We start from the raw sequence: 18487 nt of genomic DNA on the forward strand, positions 1-18487 counted from the left end.
CCACGCAGCCCCAGGCCAGCCCCTCCCTCCTGGGCTCAGCAACCTCTGCAGTAGGGATGCAGCTCTGTAACCACTTCTTGAAGCCCCCTCACTGCACCGCACCCACCCCACCCGTCCTGCTCATCCACATGCTGACGAGTCCTAACAGGCCTCCTTTGCCAGAGACAAAAATAACTATTTTCAAAATTCACAGCAGGGCTTTCGCCTACACACACTGCACCGACTGGAAGCTGAAGGGAGATATGCAGAACGCAGTGTGCGGATAGAGGCCCGCTACACAGCCAGTGAGCCCCAAGACCCCCATGCCTCTTCTCCCCACCTCCCAGCCCATGTCCCCCAACACTCACACACCTAGGGGCGCCCAGGATGCCTAGAGGGAGGGCTCTCAGCTTGTCCACTGTACACAGGGACAGCGAGGCCCGGAGCGGGCCTGAGATTTGCCGAGGCCCCACAGTGGCTCTGTGTCCACGTCCCATACATTCTGCCCCTTCCCAGGGCGCCCACCTCCTCTCCCATTCCCTGGACCAACAGTGAGCTCACGCCTGGCCCAGGACGCACATGCACACACCCACATGAGCTCGCAACCGCACTGCAGCCCTCGCTTCTGTGTTACTGCGCTTTAATCAAGTTCACGGATTCCTCTACAACCATTACCTCGGCCAGTCCTCTACAGGCCTGTAGGCAGAGCCAGGGCTAGCACTCCCATTGCAGGTGGGGAAATCGAGGCCCAGGGGAAAAGGACTGGGCCGAAGGTCAGAGGAGAACCCAGAAGTCCTGATTATTGGTGCACGGCTCTTTTCACAGCTTGATCCTGCAGGAGCTAATAGCCATGCCCAGTCCTCCCCTTCCCTCCCAGGAAGAGGAGCTCACCACCACTGCTCCCACCACTAGTCTGTTCCAGGACTAGCCCGGGCCACATGAAGATCCAGGAAGGTCACCCCCGGGTCCCTGCACCTCCAACCTCAACACTCAGGGAATCCCTTCAGAGAGTGGCCACATCACCACGCCTTGGCTGGGGTCCAGGCCTGGAGCTGCCTCCAGGTGGTCCCTCACCCAAGAAGTACCACAGAGGTCCAGGGTTCAAGAACAAGGCCTTAAGTGAGTGAGCTAGGAGGTGACAAAGTTGATGGGAACTCCACCACAGCCCCAGGCACTAGGTCCACACCACAGAGGGACAAAGCTATTAGAGCTCATTCTCCAGATGAGGAATGTGAGGCCCAGAGAGCTCATGCAGGTCACTCGAGGTCACAGAGCAAGTCAACGGAGAGGTGTGACTGGGACCCAGGGATCCCAGTCTCATTTATTCTCTCCCCGACTCCTAAACAAAGTTCCCCACCCTTCAACTGAGGGGCTCTACGCCCTCCATTTCCCTGGAGATGAGGACTTGACCTGGGGTCCCTCGCTGGTGAGGACCAGGGCCAGGCTTGTGTGGGGAAGGACCTCACCTCCCCCCATCAGATCCGGTGGGACATTAGTCTGGTGTTGAGTTTACGGAAAAAGGATCGCAGCTTGCAAATCTTGCATTTTTTCTTACGGTGCCCTCGGGAAAGGCTTCGAGCCCTGCCTTCCTCCTCTTCTTCATCTTCTTCCTCATCACTGGCCCAAGGCCCCCAAGCACCCCCATTAAAGTCAGGATGGGCTCGGGGATTCTCAGCCGGGTAGCGCACAGGGATGGCTGTGCGATTATAGTCCACCAAGCGGGCCAGCAGGGCTCGGACCACATCCGGCCGCTGGCCAGCGAGGTCCTCCCGTTCGTAGGGGTCAGCACTGATGTTGAAGAGCCACACAGCCTGGCGGGCGCTGGCCATCCGCTCCAGGTTCCACCAGCTACCGGGGAAGGCAGCCAGTGTCTGGGGTGGGATCCAATCGCCATAGCCCGGGTCTCCCGTCAGCAGCTTCCACTCGCCCACGCGGATGGCGGCCTGCACAGCAGTGTTCCAGATGCCGAAGCCACCCTCCAGGGAGCCATGCCGGGCGTGGTTGTAGAGCGGGTCAATGTTGTGCAGGATCTCCGTGCGAGGCGAGGCCCGGCCCTCGCTGATGGCTGACCACACGTCATAGCCGTCCAGCCCATTGGCCGCCGAGGTGGTACCACCCGCCAGACTCACCAGGGTCGGGTACCAGTCAGTGATGTGCACCAGTGCCCGGCTTGTCCATCGCTTTCGCTTGAGCAGGGGGCTGTGGACGAAGCCCAGGCCCCGTACGCCCCCTTCCCAGTAAGTGCCCTTGCGTCCTCGCAGCGGCCAGTTGCTGCCCCCTGAGAAGGTCTGGCCACCATTGTCACTGGAGAAGATGATGACACTGTTGTCGTAGAAACCATAGCGCTTGAGGGCCCAGGTGATATTGCGCACGGCCTCATCCATGCAGGTCACCATGGCCGCATACTTCCGCCGGGCCACGTTGCCCATGGTGCGGTAGCGGTACAGGTACTCGCGAGGGGACTGCAGGGGTGTGTGGACCGCCTGGAAGGCCACATAGAGGAAGAGGGGCTGCCGGGGGCTGTGGCTGGCTAAGATGTGGCTGACACGCTGGGCATAGAGCAGAGTGGAGTACTGGCCGCTGAGCCCCCAGGCCACACTCTCACCCTCGTGCAGGTCAAAGCCACACACCCCCGGGCCGTCGCAGTTGTCGTAAGTGTAGTAGTCCACGTTGCCCGTGAGCGAGCCTAGGAAGGTGTCAAAGCCCCGGCGGGTGGGCAGGCACTCCTTCCGGTAGAAGCCCAGGTGCCACTTACCCACCATGTGGGTAGAGTAACCCAGCTCCTGCAGCTTCTGGGGCAGTGTTACCTGGTCCAGGGGCAGGCAGTTGGGCTGCCGAGGGCGGATGATGGAATGCTGCAGTCCTGTGTGGATCTGGTACCTGGTGGGAAGAGGGGAGGACACAGGAGGCACCAGTGAGCCAGAAACCACTGCTCTGGCCACCCAACCCCCAACACTCACCCTGAGGTAGGCTCTGATCCAAGTGCTACCAGTAAGCAAAGTAACAGTAACCAGTAGGTGTTATCAAATGTGCCAAGCACTTCAAATGCGTTATCTCATGAAATCCTCAAAATCAACTGAAGCAGGTATCATTGTCATCTTACAGATGAGGAGGATAAACCTCAGAATGGTTAAGCCACCCGTGCAGTATCACACAGCTAGGAAGTTGGGGAGTTAAGAGTTGAACCCAGGCTAATCGTAACAACAGCAATAATAAAAGCTGACACCAAGCACTTGCTGTATGCTCAGCGTTGTGCTAAGCCCTTTATAGGAATTATCTCACTAAATCCTCACCGTAACCTAGGGGGTGCCTAACATTATTATTATTCCCGTCTCCCAAATAAGAAAACTGAGGCTCAGTAAATTAAATCATTTGTCCAGTGATTCACACAATTAGTAATTGGAGTTGGGATTTGTATCCCCAGCAGTCTGACTCCAGGTTTCAGAGTCCCTATACTCTAAGCCACTAACTTGCCATGGGGCCTAGAGCAAGTCTTACACTCCCAAGAAAACTCCTATTCACTCTTCAACGCCCAGCCCAAATGCTACCCTCACTGTAAAGTTTCTCACAGTTTCTCACTCAAAGAATGAGTCACTTTTGCTTCTGGGTTCCCACAGCATTTAGTACCAATCTTCATTGGTCCAACTTGGCCATAGGATTCTACTCAGTCATCTGTACATGCTCTTGGGCCCGATGATATTTAATGAGACTGTCCCTTACTCATCCTTGTATTCCTAGCATTCAGGTGATGTTTCAAGGACACTCAATTACAAAATGAATGAATGAAGAATGGCCCTCAAAGGATTTTAGAGCCAGAAGGGACCCAAGTCATTTTCTAGTTTATTCACCTCAAGTTAAAAAGAAACTAAGGTCCAGAGGAGGGGAAAGACCTTGCCCAAGGTCACTCAGTGGTCAGGAGCAGAGCCAGGACTTGAACATAAATCCAATCAGAGTTCAAGCACAGACCCCCTTCTGGCAAACTAGGCTGCCACTTCTTTTCCCCTACCGAGGCCTCAGTCTGTCATGTGTAGGAGTGAGTTGGTTGGAATGGGACACCTCTAAAAACCTTCCAGTTCCCAAATTTTATGAGACCAGTTCTCATGGGTCTGTCCACAAGTTTATGTGGCCCCTAGATCCAGGTCACTCACACAGGCTAACACCCTGAGGCAGGAGCAAATGGTTAGCAGAACTCTGCACTCCTCGTTTATTCGTTCATATCCCATTCCTTCTGTGGTCAAGGCACCCATGTGATCTGCTTAGGGTGTCTTGCCTTTACTCAAGTCTTACAAGTCCCAAACTAAATAAGAAGCCTGGAACTTCACACGTGTATTAGAACCCCACACGTTTTTCTCACTCCCGGGCACCAAAGTCAAGCTCAGACCTAAATTCCCGACAACTTTAAGCCAGGCACTGGGGTGGGTTAGTCTGTTTTGGTTTCCTTATCTTAAAGCTGTTTTGCTGGGCTTCCCTGGTGGTACAGTGGTTAAGAATCTGCCTGCCAACGCAGGGGACATGGGTTCGAGCTCTGGTCCAGGAAGATCCCACATGCCGCGGGGCAATGAAGCCCGTGCACCACAACTACTGAGCCTGTGCTCTAGAGCCCGCGAGCCACAACTACTGAAGACCCCGCGCCACAACTACTGAAGCCCCTGCACCTAGAGCTTGTGCTCCGCAACAAGAGAAGCCACTGCAATGAGAAGCCCGCGCACTGCAACGAAGAGTAGCCCTCAATCGCCGCAACCAGAGAAAGCCCGCGCACAGCAACGAAGACCCAACGCAGCCAAAAAATAAAATAATAAAAAAAAAAAAAAAAAAAAAAAGAGTTGGAGCCTGTTGGCCCCGCTGCTTCACTGCTGGGGTGAGCTGAATTCTGTCCCTCTCCAAAAGTGACCGCAAAAAAAAAAAGCTGTTTTGGTTGTTAGCTATCATTAGCTACTACTGCCATTTATTTATTTATTTATTTATTTATTTATTTATTTATTTATCTATTTATTTATTTATTTATTTGTTTGTTTGTTTGTTTATTTATTTATGGCTGCGTTGGGTCTTCGTTGCTGCACATGGGCTTTCTCTAGTTATGGCGAGCAGGGACTACTCTTCGTTGAGGTGCACAGGCTTCTCATTACAGTGGCTTCTCTTGTTGCGGAGCACAGGCTCTAGGTGGGAGGGCCTCAGTAGTTGTGGCACACGGGCTCAGTAGTTGTGGCTCCCGGGCTCTAAAGCGCAGGTGCAGTAGTTGTGGTGCATGGGCTTAGTTGTGGAATCTTCCCAGACCAGGGCTCGAACCCATGTGCCCTGCACTGGCAGGTGGATTCTTAACCACTGCGCCACCAGGGAAGTCCCACTACTGCCATTTTGAACACTATATGCCGCACACACTATTTCACTTACTTTGCATAAGAAACCTACAGTGAAGACTGCTATTAGCTCCATTCTACAGGTGACAAAACTGAGACTCCCAAAAGTGCATCAACGGGCCCAAGTTCAGACAGCTGGCAAGCAGTGGAGCTGAGCCTTGAGCTCAGGTCTCTGCGACTCATGCCCAAAATCTCTCAGTGACGTAGCCTCTGCAGACCTCAGTCAAGCTAATGAACGATTAGATTTGATACAGGAAGTACCCTAGGCCCCTGAGTCACAGCGAGCCTCTCTCTCTTCATAGGGGCTGGGCGCCATGGAACACTGGTTCATAAAGTGGGTGGGCCAGCTAAGTCACCGCAGCCTGTCTGCAAGTGAGTAATGCAGGAAACTGTCTCTCTCCGGCTTTACCAAACACAACTGGACGCACTAACAAACATTAATGAGAGTAGTCAGCATCAGTCAGATGGAGCCAGCTGCAGGGGGCGGAGGGCAGACGCTGCCCAGCCACGCTCAGCTAACTTTGCAGATGCGGGGGTGTGTGGGGGGGAGTGCTGTGGGGGGGCTGGAACGCTGCCCTGCATGCTGTTCATTCCCCTGCTTAAACCAAAAGTCATCTCTCGGAGAGAAATGCAAACATGTGCACAACTCTCAGGAATGCAGATTCCTCCTCCCTCTTCTGGAGGTTGGTCAACACTTGGTCTTTACCATCAGCCCCCATCCCTCAACACTTAACACTGGTGTCCCTTCCTCTTTCCTGTTCTCTTTCCCAGTTCCTAGAGCTCAATGCTGAGCAGCAGATGGAAGAAATAAAAGGCATCCCTTTTGACTCCCAGCTCCAGGGCCCCTCTAAAGCACCTGGCCTCTCAGTCCTCTCTCCTACAGACCCCGAAGTTTGGCACAGGCATCGAGTTTGGCCCTGCCTGATTCTGTGCCTCAGCTTCTCCCATCCAGGAAACAGGGAGACTATTGCTCTGGTTTCTAAGATCACACTAGTGAGGGCCTCCCTGGTGGCGCAGTGGTTAAGAGTCCGCCTGCCGATGCAGGGGATACGGGTTCGTGCCCCGGTCTGGGAGGATCCCATATGCCGCGGAGCGGCTGGGCCCGTGAGCCATGGCCGCTGGGCCTGCGCATCCGGAGCCTGTGCTCCGCAACGGGAGAGGCCACAACAGTGAGAGGCCCGCATACCGCAAAAAGAAAAAAAAAAAAAAAGAAGGAAAAAAGATCACACTAGTGGCTTTTGGGTAGAACTTGGGAGAAAGCATGCCCCATCCAAGGATTAGCTTCAGCCGTGCCAAAGGATTTTCTCCTAAGTGGCCAGCGTTTTGCCTTCTACACACACACACACACACACACACACACACACACACACACACACACACGCCTCCTGTTTCCCTGCTTATGGAGAAAGCAGCATGTCTCCTTGGGGCCCCCAGCTAACTTGGGAGGATTTTGCAGATGAAAAAACAGAAGCTTTGAGAAATGAAGTGACTAGCCTAAGGCTACACAGGTCATTGCATCCTGTGTGTGTCTTTCTCCTCCACCTATCAACTCCTTGGCTTCCTCCCAATGTTGTCATCAAACAATTTGGGGACCCTAATCCCTCCAGTGACATAGAGGCTGCCATTTATTGATAGCCAAGCAGGCTATATGCAACTGGTTTCATCCTCACCACTCCTTTTCAAGATTTAAAACTGTTCACCCCATTTTATGGACAAGAAAACTGAGGCTTGGAGGAGTTAAGTGATTTGCTCAGAGTCTCCGGGTGTGTAAATAGAAGCAGCACTCAAAGCTAAGTGTCAGAGGCTGCCATGTCCCTCTAACAAAGAGATGACCAGATGTCTCCTTCACATGGTGTGGAGTTTGAATGTCCTAGAACATCAGAGGGAGAAGACCCCAAAGATGATCCAACCCATTCAGCGTACAGTAGGGAAACTGAGGCCCATAAAGGGCAAAGGACTTACTAATGATCACAGCCAACTGGGGACAGAACTGGCTGTGAGCCCGAGCTTCCCAGTGGGGGTAATGTCGGTACAAGTGAAACCTACAGTTGGGTTTATCTGGGGCTTGAACCACCAGCATCAGTGGCTTGGGCCATGCCTACCTGCCCGTGAGAAGTTGGCTCCGCGAAGGCGTGCAGATGGGCTGGATATAATAATTCTCCAACTTGACACCCTCGGCTGCCAGCCGGTCCAACGTAGGGGTTTCGATATCTGAGCCATGGTAGCCCACGTCGTGGTAGCCCTGGTCGTCGGTGAGGATGAAGATGATGTGGGGAGGCTGGCGTGGAGCAGCCAAGGGCTGCTCGCCGGCCTCCGCGGGCGCGTCAGCCACTAGGCTCGGCTTGGCCCAGTCCCAGGAAAGGTAGCCGAAGCTGAGCAGGCTGACCAGAGAGAAGCCGGTGAGGGGGTGCATCGCCATGCCGGCCCGTGCGTCCCGGCGCGCAGGGCTCCTAGGGCCTCACCGCCTCGCGCGCCCAGGGCGCACGGCCCGCACGCCCTCCGGCCAGCCCGCCCGGACTCCGCGAGAGCGCTCAGCGTCCCCAGGGGAGGCCCAGCGGCCAGTCCGAGACTGGCTGGACTATGAGGCCGGACCTGCGCGGCCGCAGCGGGGCGCTCTGGGGAGGTCAGGCCCGCGCCGAGCTGTCTCCTGCTGCCTGAGCGCCAGCTCTGCGCCGCCCGTGCTCCCTCTCCCCCAGTTCAGCCAGGCCAGCCTGAGACTTGGTGTGGCGGCTTCCAAAAAGTTCTCTCCACCATCCTCTGACTGCCCTCTTCCTTCTAGCCCTCGATTTCTCCCGTCTCCTAATTTCTCTCGCCTCTGCTTTCCCTTTCCCTTCCTCCCGACCCTCCAACCCCTGGCCCAGCCTCTCGCCCCGCCCGGAGACCCGAGAACTGTCGGCTCCGTAGGGTGGTGGGCAGGACCCCAGCGAGGAAAGGGGAGGAAGCACGGGCTGGGCGGGTCTGTGGGGGACACCGCGGGAGAGAATGCGAAAAAGTTGTAGCATCTGCCGGCGCCGAGCCCCAGGTAGAGGGGCGGGGCGTCCAGCGGCGGCTCCGCCCCCGGGCGGGAAGCCCGGGACGGCTGGGCCCTCTGGCTACAGCCTCCGCCCTGGCCCAGACTGGGGAAAGGAGGGAGGGGGCTGCTCGGAATTCGATGAAACAGCTCTGGAATGGCCCGGTCGGACATTCCTCGATCATGGAGTCTTAGCTTCTCTGAGTGCCAGTCCTGGAAGGGAGGCGCATAATTTTCTATGCCAAGCCGGTCATTCTACAGCTGGTGAAACTGAGGCCCTGAGATGGCCGGGAACTCGTCTAAATCACGAGAGAGTTGGTGGCTTCTTCCCTGTTGGGGCTAACAGCGGCTGGCTGAGTGGCAGTAGAGACAGCAATGGAGAGTAGGGACGACTTTGGCAAGCACCGACTTTGGCAAGCACCAGAAATAGATTCTGGCCTTGCCGGGGGCTTACCTCTCTCCCCAACCCCTCCCCCTCCTCATTCTTCAATTGACAGCTTCAATCTTAGACTGGCAGCCCTAGAATCCCGAGGACAGAAGCTGTTGTATACATCTCGTTCTCCACAGGCTCCAGAAGCTCGATCAGTACCTATTGCAGGGATGAATAGATGAATGGGCCTCAGGGGTCGCCCAGGCCAACACCCACCCAAGGAAATCTCCACAGCAGGGAAAGCAAGGTTGGGGAACTCCTGGGCCAGGCAAGTATCACAAATGAGTAAAGCAGAGAGGCCACTGTGTTGGCCGAGGAAGGCAGGGGCTGCATGGAGCAAAAGACCTCAGCCTTGTGTCCAGCTGACTGTTGTCATGCAAGAATGTGGACCGGTGTTTCCAGATCTTCTGATTTTCCGAGAACACCCAAATCCAGATTATTATGAGAAATATTCCAGTTGTTAAGAGCTAGTAACTAATTTAAAGTAAGTTGAAGCCCTGTACAGGCCAAATCAAACCTATCTGAGGAATATTTTAGGCCATCGGGCACCTGTTTGCAACTTCCACTCTGCATCATTGTTTTCCAGATTTTAACGAGGCTGTATTTTTTAGTGGGAAAACTGAATTAAACAAAACTAGTTAGGCTTTTTTACTCCGGAACTTCAATCTTTAATATGCTTACCTCCAAAAGTAGGGGTTGCTAAAACTGTATTTCCCAATTTTATGTGACTGAGGACCCTCTTTTTCACAGAGCTTCTCCAAGAACCCGTGTTTTGGGAACTTTGAAACACAAAGGCTGCCCAGGTGGGTCTTCTCTCCCAGCATCTTTCCCCTGCCAATATTCTGCCGTGTTCCCTTCCCTTTTCTTTAAAACCACACTGTGTGTGAGGAAAGAAACCAGACCTCCAAAATAGCAGCCCAAGTGAATCTGCATTTCGAAATGAGGGCTGCGTGGGGCTGGCCACTCCTGTTTGCTCAAAGCCCCATATTTAGGATGACCAGATTTATCAGAAGGGAAAACTGAGCCTGTTGTTCTGGCAGAAGAAATGTTGAGGATGGACAGGAAAAATACAGCCTCCTGAGGGGAATGCAGCTAAAATGGTGCTTCCGGAGGCTTCAGGCTGAGGCTGTCCAGGGTGTCAAAGTGGGACAGGTCACAGGAGGTCAGATGGACTTGGGTTTTGTACTCTTTGCATTGTCTGTCCCAGACCTTGGTCAGGAGGAACTGACCAAGTTCCTCCTGAGAAATGGCACAAGGAGAAACAGCAAGGGGGTTGGGGTGGGGATTCAGACTTGAAGAAATAGATCCAGGGAGGCCAGCCCATGGGCTGTAGACCTCTATGGAGCTGTCACAGGGACAAGACAAGCAGAATTTCTGAGAGTTCAAGACCGTGGGCTCTGATATCAGACTGCTTGAGTTCAGATCCTGGCACTTATTTGAGGTCAGGCCTTGGCCAAATTATTTTGCCTCCCTCGGCCTCAATTTCTTCATCTGAAAAATGGGGTGATAATATAAATGAGATACAACACAGTGCTCAGTAAATGCCCAGCACATAGTAAGCACTTGATGAATGTCAGTGGTTATGATTGTTCTCTGTACTTCTGAGAGAAAAGACTGAGTCCTGTGGGTGAAAGTTACTGGGAAACAGATTTCAGGCCAATTTAAGGGATTACTTGTGTAGAAAATCTGGCAGCTTGCTTAATAAAAGGATGGCAGTGATGGGTGAATCACCATGTGGAGAAGAGTGGGTGGACTCTCGTTCCCCAATATTCACATTTCTTTCAAGAGTCCCTCAGTAATCACTGAAACCCACAGTGGCTTCAAAGGGCTCCATCCCCCCCTTCTAATGTTCTAGGGAAATAAACTCTGACCCTCAACTCTTCCTTTAATGCCATTACAAAACTGGGCCAGGGTGCAACATTGAAGCCAGACATTTCCAAAGGCTCAGGGATGACAAAGGGGGAAATAAACACACAGAGTAATGTGAATCCAGGTCATGGCACTTTCAGAATGTGGCTCACTCATCTTCCCTTTGTGTTCTCTACCGTATGCCTACCTGTCCTCTTCCCTGGGACAATGTCCATCAGCCCTACCCCATCCAGGTAGATCTCAAGAACTCCAAGATGTCTTAAGTTCAGACCCAAGAAGTAAGGCTCAGAGAAACAGAAGTCCCTTCTCCAGCTAAACCAGCCTTTGCAGTTTCTATCTCAGGATCCAAGATGATTGACAGCAGGAATATCCACAGGGAAGTTCTATCCCCCCATTCCCATAGGTGCACACATACGCCATAAACCCCAAAGGACACCTACATTAAAACCCTACTAGAAGCCTAACACGTGCACACGAAATGCAGGTCAGATGTGGCAGGGATGTGGTGTTGTTACTTGCTGTTGGAGATTTCCATTGATGAAATCAGACTTCAAAAAGCACTGAGTTCCTCATTACTGGAACTATGCAAGAAGGGGAAAAAGTGCCCATCTGTCCAGGAGGTAATAGGAGAGATTCCTGAACTAAAATGTGGAGCAAAGCTAAAGGACTTTGAAAGTTCTTTCCAACTTGAAAATGTTATGATTCTAATTATTTATTCCCAGAAAATTTTTTTAGGACACAGAGATATAAAAGTGAAACACAGGTGAGTCTTTTTTGTGCCTTTGTCTTTCATTGCTCTGCGTGGTATGTGTGTGTGTATTTGTGTAGGGGGCTGTGTGTGCGTAGGTGTGTGTGTACTTGTGTAGGTGTGTATGTGTGTAGGTGTGTAGCTGTATATGTTATGTTTGGCCGTCTTTGAAGTAAAATTATCTTAGTACAGTTATTATTTCCTTCTGACTTAATTGACCTTGGCAAAGATCTTATGTACAGATCATGCATGTTGTCATCCTCTGGAAGTCAATTTGTCTATGCTGGACCAAATCGAGGAGCTACAAGAAAACATAGAAGGCCTCTGGACAGACAAAAATGTCACAGAGTTCAATCCCTTAACTTACAGTAGAGCTCCTCAGGCCTTCCTCACTCCAAGCGTACTGACTCTTACTTCATACACAATTCTTATAAGGCTAATGATTTCATTTGTCAGCCCAAGAATATTGGAAGCAGCTCAGAGGGAATACGTGAGAAGGTGGCATGAGGCACCTGCCTGTTTTATAGTAATACAGTTTCATAGTGAAAACATTAGGGATAAACAAAAGAATCAACATAAAATCAGACTGATGGGTTCCCAAAGCCTGGGAGTTTGGGGCCATTTGATGCCGAAGCAAAGAACCATATCTACCCAAACAGAACCAAGGGCATCACCAGATCACAACCCAGCATAGAAATGAATGACGGGTCGCCCTCCAGAGTTTAACTCCTGTTCAGGATCCTCTTTTGAAGAAAACTGGGGAAGGCATCAACTATTTTTTCCATCCAAAATGGTTACTATGACAAGTTCATGGTGTAAGCTCAGCTTCCATTGTAGAACATCCTCCCAGAATTTGCAGGCTCAGGAGGCAGTACCTTCTGCAGTGCTTCTGTGGTGGCCATGAGGATCCTGCACAGCTGTGATGCTGGAGGTCAGGCTCAGCGACCATAGAGCATGCTCCCCAGGGACAGGTCTAGCTCATCCACCTCCTGCCTCCTCCTCACTGCCCTCAGATACCAGCACTATGTTCCCTGCACTTCAAGCCCCATAAGCCTCTGTAGCTTGAAAGGGTGAGTGGCACTCGGGAAAGCAGCACACCAGGTGGGAGCACAGAAATTCCCTTTCTGACAGGTGGGCTGTATCCTCCTACTGAGGAGTAAAGACCTCCCGCAAGAGAGAATTCCACAGGTGCCCTTGTTCACCTCATCTAGTAACCACTGGTTCTCGCCTTAACCCCCATGCTCTCGACTAGTGCATCATTCGTTATAATTAATTAATGATTTAATGGTAAGGTCAGAAGTGTTTAAGAAAGCCAGGATGCCCGCCCTATGGAGAATGTATTGCCAGGGCCCCAGTTAAGGGTGCATGTGAGAAGTCCAGGTAGAGACCGGCCTGCTGAGGTGAGCCGCTCTCCCCAGTGGGCAGGCTGAGGCCCGGTTCTTGCTGGATATTGCTGTATTTGGGCAAAATGGTTCTGGGAGGAAAAGTGCTTTCCTCCTTGATGCTGGGGCAGCCCCTTTAGCATTTCCAGGGGAGGCACACATTCCCCTGACCCCTGCTTCCAGGCCCTCTTGGTGGTCTCGCTGAGTGCCCCTTGTCTGTCAGAATCCCATATCAGACATCTGAGCCTGGAGTGGCAAGAGCCCGGGCACCCAAAGCCCCTTGCCTTTAACCCTTCACTGGGCTCTGGCCTTGGGCATTTCAATGGCTCCTTTCTCTGGCGCTCAATGAAACATTCTTCCGAGTAGATTATTGAAAGCAGAGCTCTGGATACACAATGGGCGCTCTGTGTTCACAGCCACTGCCCAATCTGTTTGCCCAGCCCGACTGCGGCCTCCCCTCTCCACACACCATCCACCCTCCACCCACCGGACCCCGGCCCCACCTCAAGGCCAGCTCGCTAGAGGGAGGCCATATGAAAGGACTTGTTCTCCGCCTTCTCAGAAGTTCCCGCTGTGGCCTCTGCCAGCCTTGGGCAGAATTAGCCTAATGCGTCTCAGGCTTGCCTCCAGCCCATCCATCCATCTATCTGAGTCTCTGCCCGCTTTGATGTCCAGAGGCTTCTGTCCTCACTGGTCAGCTGAAGGTTCTCTCTTTCTCACACACACACACACACATATGCAGATATGTGCGCGCGCACACACACACACACATCAGATGGGACTTTCAAAGAAAGAGGTGATATCTCAGAGAATCAGATGGAGAGTGGGGGCCACTGAGATCCAGATAAATGGAGGGGCTCCTAAAAGAGAGGGTGACAGGCTGCGCACCAGCGCTGCCACCCCCACGCCCGCCCCGCCCACCCCAGGGCTCCAAGTTCCTTGCAGGTTCAGGGACGGCAAGAGTGTTCGGGTTGAATGTGAGACGTCGGAACCAGATTGCCTGTGTTCCAGCCCAGCTCTGCCATTTGCTAGCTGTGTGACTTAGTTATATGTGTTAACCTCTTGGTACCCCAGTTTTCTTACCTGTAAAATGGAAATAATAATAGTACCCACCTCATAAGGTTGTTGTCAGGATCACAGCAGACAAGGCAAGTGAAACTCTTAGCACAGTGCCTGGTGCATAATAAGCTCACAGAGAACAGATAGCTATTGTTATTATTGTTACTATACTTAGATTCTCTTGTCATTATACTTAGAGTCTATTCCTACAAGTGTACAGCCTCAGGGACAAAAATCCACATTCTCCTGATCAAGTCATTCCTTTCCTCCAAATTTTCAATGGCTACCAACCATCTACAGTAAAAATCCAGCCCCTTGGCCTGGCACTTAGGGGTAGAACTTTGATTTCCTCCTTCATAATAGTCACTGGATATATGGAAGGTAAATAAGTCCCATCACTATATTATGGTTGTCATGGTCATCGTCTATTGTATTACTTGGAGAAACTGGCTTTTAGCAAAAATTTATAAGGACACCCTGCCTGAGGGAACAAAACAACCCTGAATCAATACCAAATTGAAATTCAGAAGTAATAATAATAATAGCTTGCATTTATTGAACATCTACTATGTGCCTGGTACCATGCATGACACTTTATATCCATTATCTCACAATTCTCGTGTAGTCCTATGATGTAGGTAAAATTATTACCATCATCTTACAGATGGAGGAACTGAGAAGCAAAGAAGGAGTAAGTAATTTGCAGGACTTCCCTGGCGGTCCAGTGGTCAAGACTCCGCACTTCCACTGCAGGGGGTGCAGGTTCAATCCCTGGTCAGGGAACCAAGATCCTGCGTGCCCTGTGGCATGGCCAAAAAAAAAAAAAAAAAAAGGAGTAAGTAATTTGCCCAGGGTCACACAGCTGGGATGTGTCAGCGACAGGATTTGAGCCTAAGTCTAAAATCTAACACCTGCTGTATTAAATACCATACCATTCTCCCTCCCGTTAGAGACACCAGGCCCGCCAATAGTGTCTTCACTTCCATTTTTCCCTCTGCACTTGAGTGGTTAAATGTCAACTCTCCCAATGTACTTGGAATGCCCTGGCAGTCCCAGGGCCCCTGTGAGGTCTGAATGGGCCTGGAAATGTCACAGATACGTACTCTGGGAGGCTCCCTCACGGTCAATATCCCAGGTGGAGCTGCCTCCTGAAGGGCTTCACCCCTCAGGCCCCGAGGGGGATGGGAGCCACCTTAAAAGCCTGCTCTCAGGCCTGTTCCCTGCCCTCAAACCCCTGTCCCTGAGGCCCCACTGCTGGCTCCAGTAGCTTCACAATGTCCCAAAGCCCTTCATGGCGGAGGCTTCCCCTGGCTGTCTATCTTCTCAGACCCAGATGTCACCTGTCAGCTCTGCTTCCCTGTGAAACAAGAGTCAGCCTCTCAGGGCAGCAATCTTGCTGGGCTTTTTCTTCTCAGGGACAGCACAATGCAGCCCCTGCTGCCTCCTGGCCTTGGCTAGATAGCTCGAAGGCAGGGATGCTCACTAATGACAGGGATGAAGCTTGCCTCTGTTTCCATGGCAACTGTGGCCCTCCACTTAGTCGTTCACTTTTTGAAGCTCCTGCTGGTGTGAAAGTTATTTTGCAAAGAAATGCTTAACTCTTATCCAGGAACTCTGTTCCGGGTCTTCTGATCCTTCCAGGTCCCTCACAAAGTTGACTTTCTCTTTCCTGCCTTTATTGAAATCCTTTCATCTTTAAAGCTCAGCCCAAATCCTACCTCTTCTAAGAGACCCTTCCATACTCTCTCACCCCTCCCCTCCCCATGTGGAGTCAACCTCTTGCTCCCCACACTCCCCTGGGGCATGTATATGGCTTTATTAGATCACAGTCTGCCTGTTTCACAGTTATTTATGTCTCCTTCTGAGCCCCTGGTGAGTGATCAGCCCATAGTAGGTACTAAACAAATATTTGTCTGAATTTATTTGAATTTCCCTTTCAGGGTTTTAAAAAATTACTATTATTAACAGTACAGACCATTACTAATAATCCCTTATGCTTGTAAAATTATTTACAGTTTATATGCTTCATGCTTGAGGGCACTGCTTTAAACCCCAGCTCCACCTTTGCTAGCTGTGTGACAGTGTACAAGCCCTGGAAATGCTCTCAACTGGCTTCTCATCAGTAAAATAGATTGTTGTAAATATTAAAATAAGTGGCGCAGTGGTTAGGAATCCGCCTACTAATGCAGGGGACAGGGGTTCAATCCCTGGTCCAGGAAGATCCCACATGTTGTGGAATAACTAAGCCCGTGCGCCACAACTACTGAAGCCCGCATGCCACAACTACTGAGGCCCACATGCCTAGAGCCCATGCTCCGCAACAAGAGAAGCCACCGCAATGAGAAGCCCACACACTGCAGTGAAGAGTAGCCCCCGCTCACCACAACCAGAGAAACCCCGAGCACAGCAACGAAGGCCCAACGCAGCCAAAAATAAATAAATAAAATAAATTTATAAAAAATAAAATAAAATAAAAGTGTAAAAGGTTTACTTAGCACAGGGTCAGATACCTAGTGGTGCTTCAATAAATGTTAGCTATCATCATTTTTGTGGGGTCTCATTTGGACCCCACAAAAGCTCTAGGATATGAAGAAGGGCAGGGCTTTTGTCAGTGTTATCATCCATGACTCACGAAGAGACAGAGCTCAGAGAGGGGAAGAGTTGCCTAAATGTTCAGACGTCGGTTGAGTGCTGTGGTGGGCACCTGCTGTCTGCCTTGGAGCCACTTCCCCTCTCCTGGAGACAGAACCCAGGTTTTCCTTTGCAGAATTATTCCTCTCCACGGTGTCAGCTCCAGGGACAGGCTTAGACACTCGGAGCGTCAGATGTCCCTCTGCCACAGTGATTAGTTCAGGAATGGACAAGGGGTCCGAGTCTGTCCAGTGAGACTCGAGTCTGAGATTTTTGTGTGAATTTTTGAGAACAAGATTGTCTCTTTTCTTCTGAAATATAAGCCTGGACCTGCCTGGGGCTAACCCTGACAGAGAGGAAAGCAAAATGCAGAGGCAGAGGCAGATGGACCCATAATAACAGCATCTGAGCATGCGAATCCTGAAGCTAGAACCCCCCTGGCTGTGAGTGACGTGAATCAGTACAGTCTTCCTCATGCCAGTTTGCATTGATGTCTGTCACTTGCACCTGGACAAGTACCACCTATTGCTCCTCCACGCAGAAGTCAAGGATCTCTTTATCCCATTCATTCACTCAACAAACACTTATTGCCATCCACTCAGCTGGCCTGAGGCTACAGTGGTGGAGAGGATAACACCAGGCTCTCTGGGAGTTAATGGTCTATTGTCATCTCACTTCACATATGAAGAGACTGAGGCTCGGGGAGGGGGATGCCCCAAAGTATGTGCCCTTCAGATGATTTAGAGGACCAAGACCCTGAGTGAAGCTGGGCAGGAGCTGAGGCAGGCAGCTGGGACTTGTCAGTTACCAGCAGGGCTGGTTTAGGGAGTCTTGAGTTTCTGCTCATCCCAGGTCAAAGCAGGAAGGTTCTGGGCCCAGGCCAGAGGTTGGATGCAGAGGCTGAGGCTCTGGTCGCCTGGGTTCAGAGCTCCAGGCAGGTGCCAGTCTCTTGGGAGGAGCATGGCTCTGAGATCTGACTTGGGGGATTTGACTCCCATGCTCTTGGCTTAATGGACAACTTCCCCTTTTGAGCTGGAACTCTGATTGTTAAAGGCTCTCCAGCATCAAGATTATCTTGGGGGGAAAAATCTTGGAGGAGGCTTCTTCTCCCAGGAGTTTTCACTACATTTTTCAAAGAGAAGGGCCCCACTTTCCGGCCTAAGCTGTGGCTAGTTTTTCTACTTTATACGATGACTCATGCCTGGGAAAACCCAGTCTCTCCAGGGCTGGGTCCCTCAGGGAGGCTGTGATGTCTAGAAGTTGGATTTGCACTCAGCTTGCTTTATCTGTCTCTGCCTCATCCATGTCTAGCACAGGGTCTGGCATATAGTAGATGAATAAGTTTTTCTCAAATGAATGTTTGTGGGATTTTTTAAGATGGAGAGTGGTGCCCATTCTGAGTCAGACTGACCATAAAACTAGTACAGCATAAGCTTCACGATCCCTTGCTGGCACGGGCCTTTCCCTAAGCCCCGGGAGGGGCCCTAGCAATGTGTTCACATGGTCATATGCTTCTGTAACATTTGCACCAGTCATTTTAACTGCAATGGGTTGAGATTACTGACTCCACTCTGACCTCCTTCCTCACTGTCATATTTTCCTCCCGTCAGATGGCTTTAGAATAGCTGTGGCATTTTGGGGTCTGGCTAAGGGGAAGGTGAATTGGGAAAACATTTAGTCTGCATTTGGTGGCTGTGTAGGTTCCATGTATAGTTAAGTCAGCTGTCTTTGTATGTAAATGCCTTCGGGACCCTCTTTCTGGCCACTGAGCCAATTCACCTGTCCAAAGGTGCAGGCTCAGAGCTCACACAGTGATGCGAACGTGTCCCCCAATAACTGGCAACAGAACTATGTGTCTGAATAAGTGAAGTTTGAAATCTAAGGAGCCAGAAACTAAGCTGTGGAAAATTCTTCCAATTATCAGGACTGTCCAATTGTAAGTAGAGGATTTGGTGCTCAGAGATACTTAGACAAAATGGAAGTTATTTCCTGTCAGCAATATTCTCTATAAAACAGTTCATA

At 51.3% G+C, this 18487-nt stretch overlaps 1 protein-coding gene across 1 annotated transcript; it reads right to left on the minus strand.

Moving 5' to 3' along the window:
* Positions 1–628: 628 nt before the first annotated feature.
* ARSI (arylsulfatase family member I) lies at positions 629–8139 on the minus strand. Its single transcript, XM_060092058.1, has 2 exons — positions 7439–8139; positions 629–2859 (listed from the first exon to the last, which is right to left on the minus strand). The coding sequence occupies exons 1-2, from the start codon at positions 7753–7755 to the stop codon at positions 1455–1457; spliced, it is 1722 nt and encodes a 573-aa protein (XP_059948041.1). The 5' UTR covers positions 7756–8139; the 3' UTR covers positions 629–1454.
* Between the last annotated feature and the right edge of the window lie 10348 nt (positions 8140–18487).

The sequence above is a fragment of the Mesoplodon densirostris genome, chromosome 3 (assembly GCF_025265405.1).
Source record: "Mesoplodon densirostris isolate mMesDen1 chromosome 3, mMesDen1 primary haplotype, whole genome shotgun sequence".
Taxonomy (NCBI): domain Eukaryota; kingdom Metazoa; phylum Chordata; class Mammalia; order Artiodactyla; family Ziphiidae; genus Mesoplodon; species Mesoplodon densirostris.